The 13265-nt window shown below is 38.4% G+C and overlaps 2 protein-coding genes and 1 long non-coding RNA gene across 5 annotated transcripts in view; 2 read left to right on the plus strand and 1 right to left on the minus strand.

The window, feature by feature from the left end:
- Positions 1 to 1789: 1789 nt before the first annotated feature.
- Positions 1790 to 8222, plus strand: tex261 (testis expressed 261). The gene is made up of 6 exons (XM_074622986.1): positions 1790 to 1990; positions 5374 to 5453; positions 5562 to 5715; positions 5815 to 5882; positions 5980 to 6082; positions 6991 to 8222. Exons 1-6 carry the CDS (start codon positions 1921 to 1923, stop codon positions 7104 to 7106), a joined length of 591 nt encoding a protein of 196 aa, XP_074479087.1. The 5' UTR covers positions 1790 to 1920; the 3' UTR covers positions 7107 to 8222.
- On the minus strand, positions 8219 to 12027 carry ankrd53 (ankyrin repeat domain 53). The gene is made up of 6 exons (XM_074622985.1): positions 11963 to 12027; positions 11647 to 11740; positions 10503 to 10729; positions 9996 to 10160; positions 9794 to 9914; positions 8219 to 9463 (listed from the first exon to the last, which is right to left on the minus strand). The coding sequence occupies exons 1-6, from the start codon at positions 12013 to 12015 to the stop codon at positions 8999 to 9001; spliced, it is 1125 nt and encodes a 374-aa protein (XP_074479086.1). The 5' UTR covers positions 12016 to 12027; the 3' UTR covers positions 8219 to 8998.
- A 967-nt stretch (positions 12028 to 12994) lies between these two features.
- LOC141760312 (uncharacterized) overlaps positions 12995 to 13265 on the plus strand; it is a 29342-nt gene continuing 29071 nt past the window's right edge. For all 3 annotated transcript variants that reach the window (XR_012592328.1, XR_012592326.1, XR_012592327.1), the window contains exon 1: positions 12995 to 13137. This is a non-coding gene — a long non-coding RNA (uncharacterized LOC141760312). The remainder of the gene's footprint in view (positions 13138 to 13265) is intronic.

The raw sequence follows: 13265 nt of genomic DNA on the forward strand, positions 1-13265 counted from the left end.
CAGGAGATAGAGACATACAGGTAATGAAAGCGAGACAGGAGGTTCTGAAACTGATACCGATACAAACATAAAGGACGTGTTCACAAGAGACGATAGTGATACTGAGTGGCATTAACACCTGAACTGTGTATTACACTGCAGGCAGTGTGGTCCTACAGTATGTTTCACAGCTTAATGCATGTTTGTATGTACGACCTTTACCTAAGCTACAATTCCTGAAACAAATATGACCATATTGAAGGTCCTGAGAAACCAGCTAATTTCATGAATGTAGACAGAGATATGGCAAATGTATGGGCATACAACAGTAAAATTGTTTTGTTGTTTGCCTTTCAATAAGCTTTTTTACAGTGTTATTTCCTTGGTTCAACTGTGATATTTCTAGGTTAAACTTAGCCAATAGCATAGGTAAGCTGTGGAGATGTAACAGCTATTACCCTACCAGTGCAACACTTAATATTTATATAAAATGGTTTTTGTTTTAATAAATGGTTTAATATGCATAATTTTGATTTAGTATACCATATTTTGATTTAGTAAATCAATCTTTTGTCATAGTTTTGACATAATGAAAGTTTTTTTTATTTTCATGGGCTCCCATATTCAAACACTCAAATAAATAAACAAATGCACAAAAACATACTGTAAGTAAATACATACATTTTAGAATAAATATAAAAATTAAAAGAATGCAAAAACAAAATAAATAAATAATAAATGCAAAAATAAATGAATAAATACAAAATAAATGCAAAAATACATAAATCAAAAATAAAACAAACAATAAATTAATAAATAAAAATAAATGCAAAAATAAATAAATACAATTTAATAATAATAAAAATCTTCATCTTGCTGGTAGCCATCAGGCTCCACAACCAAGGCTGACCCCCACATGAAAACTGCACTATCTGGACTATCTGCATCTATCTGCACTACCTGCAACCACCTCTCCTAACCACTGGTGCACCACTTACTTTACACTACATCCCATATACCATTTTATAAACTGCACATATTACATCTATTTATTGTACACTACATTTTATTTTATTGATGGACGGTACACGCTATTTCCATTCACTATGTTCATTCACTGTGTATATTCTGTATTTCTATTTATGTTTTATAATCTTTTTGTACACCTGTACCTCTGTATCTGCGCTTTGCTGCTTTGACACCTGAATTCCCCCCCCGGGGATTAATAAAGGTTCATCTTATCTTATCTTACCTTATTAATTAATTGCTACATTTAATGATATATTTATTTATTTATTTACTTATTTGTCTATTTGTTTGTCTATTTGTTTATTTATTTACAGTAAATAGTCATTTATTTATTATTTTTTTTATTCTGGCAGGTTCTGTCCTCCATACTCAAATATGAGTAAATAAATAAGGGAATTAATACAAAGATTAATAAATAAAGGAGCAAATCAAAACAGAAATATCAATTTATGTCACATTTGATCAATTAGTTAATGGCTACATTTAATGACATATTTATTTTATTTATTTTTAAATGATTTAGCCACTACAATAAAGGCTTTTTAATATATTCTCTTCCTCGTTGCTACTTTTTTTATATTTTGGAGTGCCTGGATTGCCTTTCTGTTTATCCAAATAATTAAGTGCTTTGAGTAAATACATCCATTTATAATGTATTTCTCAGGGAACTAAAATACAGAACTTGTGTTATGTTATCTGTCAGACTACTGCACTTCCACCTCCAACCTCAGGTGATGCTACACCCAGAACCAGCCTGAGTGCAGGCCCTTCTTGTCTCCTCTCCTCGGCCTCTACTGAACACACTGAGGGGCAGGAACTTTGACCGGTGCTCCACAGCGCTAGTTAGCAGCCCTGCTATCTCGTTTTCTGTCTTATTTTCATATATTTGTGTGTCGTTTCACATGCAGAGAGATGTGGTTTATTTATTTACTCAGCTGGCTGTCGCTAGTCATCCAGATATCCTTCGTCACTCTAGCAATAGGTAAGTGAGTGCATGCTGGGAAATCCCTAGCTAATATTCGCCTGCTAATGCTAGCGGACCAGGAGATGTTGCACCATTTAACATCAAAGGAGGCTCCGTTTCTCAAAGCTGCGACTGTATTAACACTGAGCATTGAGTTGATGATAAAATGCAAAGAGAAAAAGTCAATCTGCCTAAAGAATAAATAAGTTACACGTGTTAGTTCACAGAAGTGCTGCTAGCATGTTTAGCTAGCTAGCTTCTGCAGGATGTTTGCTAATAGTTTGCATTTCTCTCTCTCTCTCTCTCTTCTTCAACCTTTTTAATCGATATTAACTAATCAATCAGTTGCAGCATTAGTGTGGTCATAATGTCTGGTATGCAGTAGATAAAGTAGCATCCAGCAACTGTCTTTAAGGTCATTATGTAAGCTTATATGAACCTATATTGCTTAAAAATCTAGCCTTTTTGTTTACATTATATAATCTAGTAGGTCAGTTGACATGCTGGCTACATAACATGTGCCTGTCACAAGCTGTACCAACAATATGTTGCTCCAAAACCTTTTATTTTATAAGAAACTTGGCAGAGAGTCTGTCCACGTTGCCAGTTAGTTAGCTACCTGGCCACGTAAACACCTGCAGCAGCTGTCAGGTGCAGGTGTGGCTGCTTGACTGTCAACCTCTGGTAGTGTCTGTCACACTCACCTGTCAGGTCTCTGCGTGTGTGTGCATGTGTTTTTTTTGGGGGGGGGATCAAAGAACAAGGATTTCCAGTTTGTTTGCTAAATTGAATCCAGCTTAAAACATTTATTAAATGAAATGATGGTACCACTTTCTAATAAGGCAACCTCTGTTTATCAATGTTAAATAAAACATTTACTAATGCTGTATAGGGCAGTTATAATCCATTAATATGAACAACTTTTTGTTAGTCAGGCTGTGAAAATCGTTTTGGTTGGTGTCTTCTCTGCTTGAGCATGACATTTGCTTTGTCTTTTTCATCACAAAAAGCATCTGTTTATTAAAGGTCGAAGGTCAAAGGTCAACTTTATTATCCCACAAGCAGAAATTCATGTGGTCATATACATGTCTCTTAAAAACAACATATAAAAACCTCACACACTTCCCAGGATTCTGCGCACAACCCAAATGCATCATTTTTTTCTGCAGGAATCTGCTATTTGATCTGCTACTCCTTTTGAGTTTCTGATGGAGAGGATGGGTAGGATCGTTGAGGATCTGATCTGCTTTTGTTAGAATAAGGTCCCTATACAGCTGTGCTGCAGACACCTGATCGATCCCAGTGATCCTGCTTGCTGTCTTGATCATGCGCTGCAGTTTGACATGATCTTGAGCACGCATATTACCAAAGGTGCAAATCAGACCGAAAGACAAAACGCCTTTTATTAGCAACTTATTGACATTAACAGGGCACTCATGGCTTCTCAGAAAGTGAGCATTTAAGTAATGGATTACCAGCATTCATTACTACATTATTACTGAATAGAAAGAGTCATCAAAAGCCAAAAGGATTTCTCACAACCTGTCAACAAACAAATGTCTTATAACTGATCTGTGAAGCATTTGGAAATGATTTAGCCGTTAGATACATTTATAATCCTCCGTAATATGTGCATTATGAGAAAGTGGTACGGACTTGATTTATTACCAGTGACTACCTTACTTAGTAGCTTTTCTTCCGGCTTTTTGTTGCTGCTCATAAGCTGCTTTGTAATCAAAACTAGGTGAAAGAGCATGCGTAACCTGTGATTGCGTATCATACAGTATCTTATTAGTAGGAATTGGCATCACATGCTTCATCAGATTCTTAGTTTGTTTACTTTTTCTTATCCGTTATTGCCTCATTTGAATCACAATTGTGTTTGCTGTATACTGTATTTCATTCAGGCAGTGTTCTTATCAGTCTTTTTCTCCGGTAAATCCAGCAAGCAGCGATACTTTGTTGTTTCATATTTTCTTTATTGTGGTGATTTGTCCAATGATGAGGGAGGATCAAAGTTTACGGCGAGTGTCTGTCAAATAAGGAGATCAAAAGAGCAAGGCAGTTTGCTGTCGCTATTCTTCTGAAGCTCTCGGACTCTCCCATGAGCCTCTGCTCTGTGAGCCGTCACCTCTGACATACATGTTTTGACGTGCAGTCTTTTTGGCTGTGTTTGGCCTTCATTCCACATGGGCTCAGTAACTCTGGGTCATGTCTGTATTTTTATTAACTCACTCGACTGAACTGATATTTGGCCTGTCTTTCTTGCTTGGCCTTAGCTGTTCATTAGCAATATATTGACTATATGTATCTTTTGGGTCCTGACTGAAATGTGTCTTTAGCACCAAGAATAGAAAACCTTCCAGTACTGAAAGTCGACTTTGACTCTCTGGTCCGATTCATACTCTCCTTTACTTACTCTTTGATCCGTTTAGCTTTGATACAGATTTGTATCCAAAGTTTTTTGAATAAAAATCTGTAACATTTGAGAGAGGAGAAAAAGATTGTAGAAAAGTGTGTTGATATTCCTCAAATTAAAGTATTGAATGATAATTTTCTTTTTTTTAAATTCTTTTTTTTGCATTTATTTGACAGTTTTAGAGACAGAGACTAGAAATGAGTGGAGAGACAGGGGTATGACATGCAACAAAGGTCCCAAGGCTGGAATCGAACCCGGGACGTTGCAGTGATGTGGACTACAAAAATGACACATCATTTTCTTTAAGTGTCATTTTTGTAAATGTACCTAGGGCTGCAACTAACTTATTTTTATTGTTGATTAATCGTTGATTATTTTCTCGATTAATCGATTAGTTGTTTGGTCTATAAAATGTCAGAAAATGGTGAAAAGTGTTGTTCAGTGTTTCTCAAAGCCCAAGATGACGTCCTCAATTGTTTTGTTTTGTCCACAACTCAAAGATATTAAGTTTACTGTCATAGAGGTGTAAAGAAACCAGAAAATATTCACATTTAAGAAGCTGGAATCAGAGAATTTCTGTCTTCAAAAATAGTTAAAAAATAGTTGCCGATAATTTAATAATGAATTGATTAATTGTTGAAGCTCTAGTGGTACCAAAACTCAGGTATTGTATCGTATTAGTTTAAAAAAGTTTCAAACAATACCAAGCGCTACTGTTAACTGCAGTGAAGATAACACTATCCTCCTGTCCGGCGTATTCTGAAATAATCTCCACCACACTATCGAAATTAACAGATCACCTTTCTTTTTTTTTTGGAAACCTAAATATGAGTTGATTTCCAGCAAAAGTGGCGGATTAAGTTAATAAATGAATCTGTGAAAGTGCTGTTTTTCAGCACCGATGACAAAGAATTCTCTCTCTGTTTTTGTTGTTTTACCTGTTTGGTTGCTTATCGCCTTATCTTTTTTCTTCTCCACCCAGCTGCTGGCCTGTACTACTTGGCCGAACTAATAGAGGAATACACAGTAGCCACCAGTCGAATAATAAAGTACATGATAATGGTGAGTAAGTGGATGTAGAGTGATGTCATTTTTTAAGAATATACTGTATTAAAATATGTAGTTAACAACGCCCGTGTTCTGTTTCGCTGTTTGTGTGAATGTGTCCAGTTCTCGACAGGCATGCTGGCAGGTCTCTATCTCTTTGAAGGTTTCCCAGTGTTGATGGTGGGAGTCGGCCTCTTCACCAACCTGGTGTACTTCGGCCTCCTGCAGACTTTCCCCTACATACTGCTGAGCTCCCCGAACTTCATCCTCTCTTGTGGTACGTATGACGCACGTTATCTCATAGTGACATGTACATGGATGTCTTTTTTTTTTTTTCCTGTTTCTATTTTAACATTGTTTATTCTTCCTTCTCCAGTGTTGGTAGTGGTGAACCATTATATGGCCTTCCAGTACTTTGCACAAGAGTATTATCCATTCTCAGAGGTAAGTTCGTCTCAGATTAATGATACCACGTACTGTCTTTTTAGGAATTCTAATTTCTCCTATACTTGTTTTATATAATCTTTCGTTTGGCATCAAGGTGCTGGCGTACTTCACCATCTGCCTGTGGGTGATCCCCTTCGCCTTCTTTGTGTCACTGTCAGCGGGGGAAAACGTGCTTCCGTCCACCATGCAACAAGGAGGTGAGCTTTTTTTTTGTCTCTTCAGCTGTACGTTGTTTTTGATCGGAGCAGTTGAGGCTTCGGTAAGTTTTATTGCGTTCTCTCTATCTTGTCAAGTTCTTCAAAGAATCTAGGAAATTCTTGGATCCCTTGCACTTCTGAAAATCCCCTTCAAAGCGTATTTTATAATGTCAAAAGTACATTGTAATCAAGGGAAAAACATGTCCTTAAGAGGCTGTAGCTGCATGCAGTACAAATGTGTTATTTTGCCTTTTCTCTAAATGGTGTATTTGAATATTTCTACATACATTTTCTTGCAGAAATATACAAATGTCACAAGTTTTTGATATCAAATCACAGCATGGCGTTTTCTATGGTGTTCCTCAAGCTCTTGGTGTCTTAATGTGGTATTTTGGAGGGATTATTGATCAAAAAATGGTTTAATTAAGCACCAAATCTGTGTAACAAATAGTATGAACTCAAAAATTGCTGTCACGATTTATTTTTTTATTCATGTTTATTGTAGATTCATGACACCTTGACACACAGTGCTGAGCTGCATCTCAAATTAATCTCCAGGTTCCCAGCTTTCAGATGATGCACACCACTATGTGACATCTACTGCTGACCTGCTATCCCTCCCTTAAGACCACCGGAACCCCCCTAAAAAAGACAAAAACTGGTTCTGTAGTGGGTCTCTTATGGTTGACAGAACAGGTCAAGTTCAGTCCATGCATTAATACTAGCGCCTGTGCTAATATTAGCCCTTCTAGCTCACATGAGACTCTTAATCTTTTTAGAGACTTAGACATATACTGTATATCGTTCACATTACTACCATCCTTTCCTTATTTGGATATATTTCCAGGTGTCAGCACAGTATAAAAACAACAGCATACTAACTGCCCTTTTCTTTTCTTTCCTTTTAGATGATGTGGTGTCTAATTACTTCACCAAGGGCAAGAGAGGGAAGAGGTCCGGGATCCTCCTCGTGTTCTCTTTCCTCAAGGAGGCAGTGCTGCCCAGCCGACAGAAAATGTACTGAGGAGCTCGGACTCGGGGTGAAACCTCGGGGGTCAGGGTGTGTGTGAGTGAGTGTGTGTGTTGGAGATTAAGGGGAAGCAGGAAAGACTTTGGAAATTTGTTTCTGGATGGGACTTAAAAACGAAAACAGTGTCCAAAGTGGAAGAGGAGCACACTAAGAGGACGGACCAATGAACGGAGCAGAGCTTCCTGCTGGACGAGTTTACACAGGCCACGTTCGTCTCTTTGTTTTTCTGTCTGTTTGTACTGACTGCCAACGACATCTACTAGAGACCTCTTTGTCGGGGGTCTTGTCCGTAGCGCAACGCTTTCTTATCGTCATGTTGGACTCCTCCATTTTTTAAGCTTTGGTATTCAAATGTGTATGAAACTAACAACTGACAAATACATGTACGTTTTGACTTTGGCAGATAAATCATCAGTTTTCTTCTTGAGATGCTGTCATTTGTGTGTTGTAGGTCTCACACTTGATCAGATTCAATACACACAAAGTAGCTTTGAAGATAGGTTAGGAGACGAAATAGAACTAGTGACAACTTTGTCTCCTCAGATGAAGAAGGTTGGAGATAAGTGAAACAGCTTAAAGGTACTTTCTGGCTAAATCCTGATGTCCAAGCTTAGATTTTGGTGTGAAGATTTCCGGCAAAGTTGCAGGAAAAATGCCACAGAAGTGCTTATTACGATTACTTTAAATGAGAAAGCGCAGTCTGAAGTTTAATTTAAACACTCTTAAATTAAAGTGAGCTACTATGGGTATCTCCCAGTCTAGATCATTTACATGTGGACACAAAAACGATGCACTACGTTGACTTTTTTGCTTGCATCTACAGAGTCATTAATCACCAGCGTTGTAGTCTGCAACCTGCCTGTCTTTTTTGGACTGTTTTTAAAAATTCACAGTAATAACAAACCAATTTTTGTACACGTCAGACGACTAATGAAAACTTGTGAAAATCGAACCTGTGCAATGACTCTGGTGTGTCGGGGACAAAAGCCGCTCAAAGCGGTTTGATGAAAGTGCTATTAAAAGAGGGCGAAATTCTTTTTACCAATTACGGAGTGCGATTCATTGTAGGCTGGTATGCACACAAATGTATAATAAAAGATTTTGTTGAAATAACTCGCAGATTAAATGGTTCTTTTCACGGGAAATAAAGGCAAAAACAGATCCTCGTCATTTCCAATTAAATCAGGTTAATTCACCCATTCGGTGTTAAATTTTATTTTGCAGTACGATGGATTTTCCTGTCGTCACACCCTGAACTCCACTCAAAAATATGTGTGTGTGTGCCAGACAGCCTAGCTGGATGGCATCACGTTATCCAAGTCCCATGTGGCTCGGTAACAGTGGGCGCACCAGGTTGAGGCTGGTGTGCACTTTGACCCCCGCTGAGGTGTGAAGTAAAGGGAAAAACGCAACACACACACACACCCTTAGTTGACAGGCCACAGCTCGCATTTAACACACACATGCTGTTGACAAGCCCTCACCTGGATCCCCAGTCTGTTCCCCGGGGGGGAGCAGTGAAAGTGCAGGGATACATCGGAGACAGGTGACCCAGTTCACTGAGGTTTTCTCCCCTTTCACTCACCCCTCCGCTCACCCCGCTTTTTTGGAGGCGCGGCGTCTTTTTAATTTTGTCACTTTGAGGTGAAGTCGTGGGGTGGCAGGGTATTTTGTTAGAAAAGGTCTGCTGTTATACTGCCAGATGTCTCTACAATACATGTTTCCTTAAAATATACTCTAATTACAATATTAATTTCCACGTTATTTGATATAAAAAATGAAGATGTGTTAAATCTAAAAAATGTTCTTTCAACCGCCCACCAAATTTGATGCAAAAAATATATGAATTATTTCAATACCAGATGAGTTTTAATAAATTTTTTTGATCAGTAGTGTCCGGGCTCCAGCACCTCAGCCAGGTGCATGGCCACCTCCGTCCAGGGGGAGGTGCTCCGCCCCTGGGGGTGCCCTTTGTGCTGGACCTCATCGATGTCCTGTGGCTCAAACCAGGCAATCCTTGAAGGGAACTCCCTGGGGAACAACACCTTCTCCAGGACATCCAGAGACAAGTCAGGGGCGGGTTGACGCGTGCTGTCCCACTTGGTGGCGTACCAAGGCAGCCCGCCGCTGCTGTCCCTCCACACCGTGACGCTGTCCCGGAGGTCCGGCTCTTTGAGGATGTCCTCAGGCTGGAGGCCCGATAAGACGGTCCAGGGTCTGGAGGACGAGGCTGGAGGTTGCTCAGCGGAGGTGCTCTCATCCTCCAGAGGATCTCCTGGCTGCTGCCTCAACTGATCCAATGGGATGCACTTTGTGTGGTACTTGCTCAACGTGACTTTGGGGGAGAAATCCTTTAGGAGAGGAAAACCTTGTGTGATTAGTTTCTTAGATATGTTAGAAATATGCCGCAAATTTCATTTATAGCAACCAAAAATACTGACTGACCTTTAACTCGTTAGTTGGTACATATTAAGATTCTTACACTACTGGAAAAATGTAACCTGAACATTGATCACATTGTTCAAGCTCTAGCTCTGGCTTTTTATCCGACATGCTTGTGAAACTGCGGTAACGTGAGCCACAGAGTGCTAAACCGTGGTACTGCCAGCCGCCGTCTGACTTCCTAAATTTCCAAACTTCCAAATTTTAGATGATTGGATTTCCGCAACATACAAACTAACCTTTTCATTGGGATCATTCAGTTTGACCAGATCCACAAGATCACTGTATAAAGTCTGTGCTAGCTTCCTCTCCTGCATTTCTTTCTTCTTATTCCTCTGCCACATGCAGCTTTTCAGATGCCTGCACAAAAACACAAGAAGTCTGTCAATTTTCAACCGAACTTTTTCATTTTGGTGTAAATTTGTTGTTTTAGCTCGTTACCTTGCCACCTTCCTGTGGCACCAGATGTGAGCTAAATCCAGAGGAGTGAAACCCGTGCTGTCCTGGGCCAACACATCTGCTCCGGCCTGCGTGAGGATCTCTACACAGTCCAGGAGGCCCTCAGAGGCGGCCAGGTGCAGCGGGGTCGTCCCTGAATCTGTGATACTGGTAATAACAGAACAACATATTTTAAAAACTGTCTTCTCAGCTTTCATCATCATCCCCACCATTACTGTTGCCATCATAATCATCATCATTATCCCTTGCAACAGCAGCTATAAACTTTCACCATCGTCTCATTGTAATCATAAGTTTACTTTTGCACTCTGCAGTGTTTTTTTTTTTATTCAGTGTCTTTTAAAACGCTTTACTTTGGTGATTGAATAAGCATGTAACAGCCAGCTGAGTGCCACTGGATCCAGCTGACAGAATTTATAAATGAACCCATGATAGAAAATACAGCATCCTAAAGTGAATTCCAATTATTCACAAAATAGGGCTCCCTACGCGTTGACTTCGGCCCCGTTCTCCAGCAGGTATACGAGGCAGGAGGAGGTGTTGGGGGCGCTCCGGGAGGACAGGACCATGTGAATGGGACGGCGACCCTGGAGGTCGCTGCTGTTGATCAACCAGTCCTGCATGGACTCCACCAGGAGCTTCTGAACAGTAGCCATGATCCCCTGAACACCAGCCAGCTGGCCGTGGAGGCAGGCCGTGTGGAACGCTGGCAGATCCTGGAGGATGAAACACAAGTTAAGCATGCAGTATTGTAGGCTTTCTCAATAGCATGGCTTACACGGATAATGATATGGAGTGTTATTTCTTACACCTGTGTGTTCCCTTCTATGACAAGCAATGGAAGGTGCACATGTGGAAATAAATTACATTTAGTAATGTGATGTTCAAGTACTGGCAATTTTTGCATCCTCTGTTCACCGTGAAGGCATGCGAGAAAAAGTAATTTTTATTTATTTTTTTAATCTAATAAAGTATACTACTAGTGCATTGATTTTAATACTTATTACCTAAAGTATACTTGGGAAATATATCCAGAATTGGTATTCTGGATTGATAACAAATTTATATTTTGATAAGGATAATTATATCAGTAATTAATTTATATTTCTGTATGACACAGATTAAAGGTAATAATTATAGTTAGAAAAATTATAAATAATAATAATTATAGTTAGACAAATTTAGGTAAATTTAATTAGAGTATATGTATGGCTCAATAAGGAAGCTGGTTAATAATTAATAATTGACTTATGGAGAAGGGGTGGGATTAAATAAGTTTATACTTCTTCTCACTCCTTTTCAAATATGTAAATCAAGGCATCAAGTGTTTGACAATTTATTTTACTTATGCTTTTCATTGTATGTAAATACAACTTGTTTCTGACTGTCCACTGTTGGTATGATCATTCTTTTTCTTTATTTATTTTTTGTATTCTACATGTTCGAAATAAATTTTGAAATGAAATGAATGAAATATTTTACTTCATAAAATAAACTTGAAGTATACTACTTTTTCGTAAGTGTTTATTTGTGTTTATGTATGTGGTAGGCTAGTATTTGTGGTGGTTATGGTCATATCACTAGAGTGGACAACATCTACAGTATATATGTCCCCATAGTGTAATGAGCCTACCTGTCTGTTCACACTGACATCCAGCTCCTCTGGGCTCCCAGCAGCAACAGCTGGAGACATGGACCCGTCTGGAGGAGATCCGTGGCGACGTTTCCTGCAAAATGAAACCAGACAGACAGACAGACTGTACTGTTGTAAATGATATTAACACAATAATAAGGCACCATGAGGGAGAATTAAGCTAACTTCAACCAACTTGGACAATGAAAGTGGTGATTTTCGGTGAATACAAAAATGTAATGTTCACATAACAAACTAAAGCGCTCAAAACAGCCAGCTTGACTAATATATAACATATAATATATACATTATTTACCTGTTTTTACATCTCCCATGTCTCCGTTTTCCAGGTTTGTTGACGCGTTCCATGGTTGCCGTGGAAACGTGGTAACCTGGAAACGAACCTTGATTTACCACAACACAGCAACAAGCAAATTTCTTTTAAGAGTACAAATGTGAAATAATATACAGTACAGGGTGTATTACTAATAACCCAAATGTTGTTATTTAATCTGAGTCATGCGACGGAGTATTAGGGCCACATTGAGAGGAAAAAAATCTGAGATTTTATTATGAGAATAAAGTCGTAACTTCACGAGAAAAAAGTCGTAAAATTACGAGAATAAAGTCGTAACTTTACGAGAAAAAAAGTTGTAATATTAGGAGAATAAAGTCATAACTTCACGAGAAAAAAAGTCGTAATATTACGAGAATAAAGTCATAACTTTACGAGAATAAATTCTTAACTTTTCTCCTATACCATTCTCGTAATATTACAACTTTTTTTCTCGTAAAATTCCGACTTTATTCTTGTGATATTACGATTTTTTTCTCTTAAAATTACGACTTTATTCTCGTAATTTTCGACTTTTTTCTCGTAAAATTACAACTTTATTCTCTTAATATTACAGCTTTTTTTCTCGTAAATTAACGACTTTATTCTCGTAATATTAAAAGTTTTTTTCTAGTAAAGTTATGACATTATTCTCGAGATCTCCGATTTTTTTTTTCTCAATGTGGCCTTAATACTCCGTCGTAGAGTCACACACTAAATTGGCCTAAATGTGTCTTTTATGGTATAAAATGAAAAAGCATGGAGGTAACGGTAGCGCTACCTGCTAGCATCAGAAAAAAAAGTGGTTTTAGTAAATTTTAGTGGTACCGAGTAATTAAAAAATTAACATAGCCTAATCTGGATTAAAACATGACATAAAACAATCATCGGTTGCTGCTGTTATTTATTATTATCCTACAATTTAATCAGTGCAAACACCAACTAGTGGCCAGAGTTGGAAAACAATAATGCGCATGCGCAAAACTGATTACCTGTTGACGTCATTTGGTTGTTCATAAAGAAGTAGCTAACTGCGGTAAACATGAACGATGTAAATTATTTTCGACGGCACACGCTTGAAAGTCTGCCTTTTGAAGAAAAACTTGGGTTTAAACTCCTCGGTGCCCACAAGACGCAGATTATAAACCAAACCTCAGGTAAAAATAATGATATTTATGGGCTTTGCTACCAAAATTGACAGCAAACTGCGCAAAACAGGTATGTGCTCACCTGAATTGTCATCTGTGTTAATCTGTGTGGGTAATGTGAAAAGGTTTATTATGTA

This window comes from Sebastes fasciatus, chromosome 22 (assembly GCF_043250625.1).
Source record: "Sebastes fasciatus isolate fSebFas1 chromosome 22, fSebFas1.pri, whole genome shotgun sequence".
Taxonomy (NCBI): Eukaryota; Metazoa; Chordata; class Actinopteri; order Perciformes; family Sebastidae; genus Sebastes; species Sebastes fasciatus.

Bases quoted from the DNA above. Each gene is read 5' to 3' on its own strand.
- ankrd53 (XM_074622985.1), bottom strand. From the start codon at position 12,015: ATGGAACGCGTCAACAAACCTGGAAAACGGAGACATGGGAGATGTAAA. The intron at 11,741-11,962 runs GTAAATAATGTA...TTCATTTTGCAG, and splicing joins CATGGGAGATGTAAAAACAG to GAAACGTCGCCACGGATCTC. The intron at 9,464-9,793 runs GTTAGTTTGTAT...CCTCTCCTAAAG, and splicing joins TGAATGATCCCAATGAAAAG to GATTTCTCCCCCAAAGTCAC.
- tex261 (XM_074622986.1), top strand. From the start codon at position 1,921: ATGTGGTTTATTTATTTACTCAGCTGGCTGTCGCTAGTCATCCAGATA. The intron at 5,454-5,561 runs GTGAGTAAGTGG...GAATGTGTCCAG, and splicing joins TAATAAAGTACATGATAATG to TTCTCGACAGGCATGCTGGC. The intron at 6,083-6,990 runs GTGAGCTTTTTT...CTTTCCTTTTAG, and splicing joins GTCCACCATGCAACAAGGAG to ATGATGTGGTGTCTAATTAC.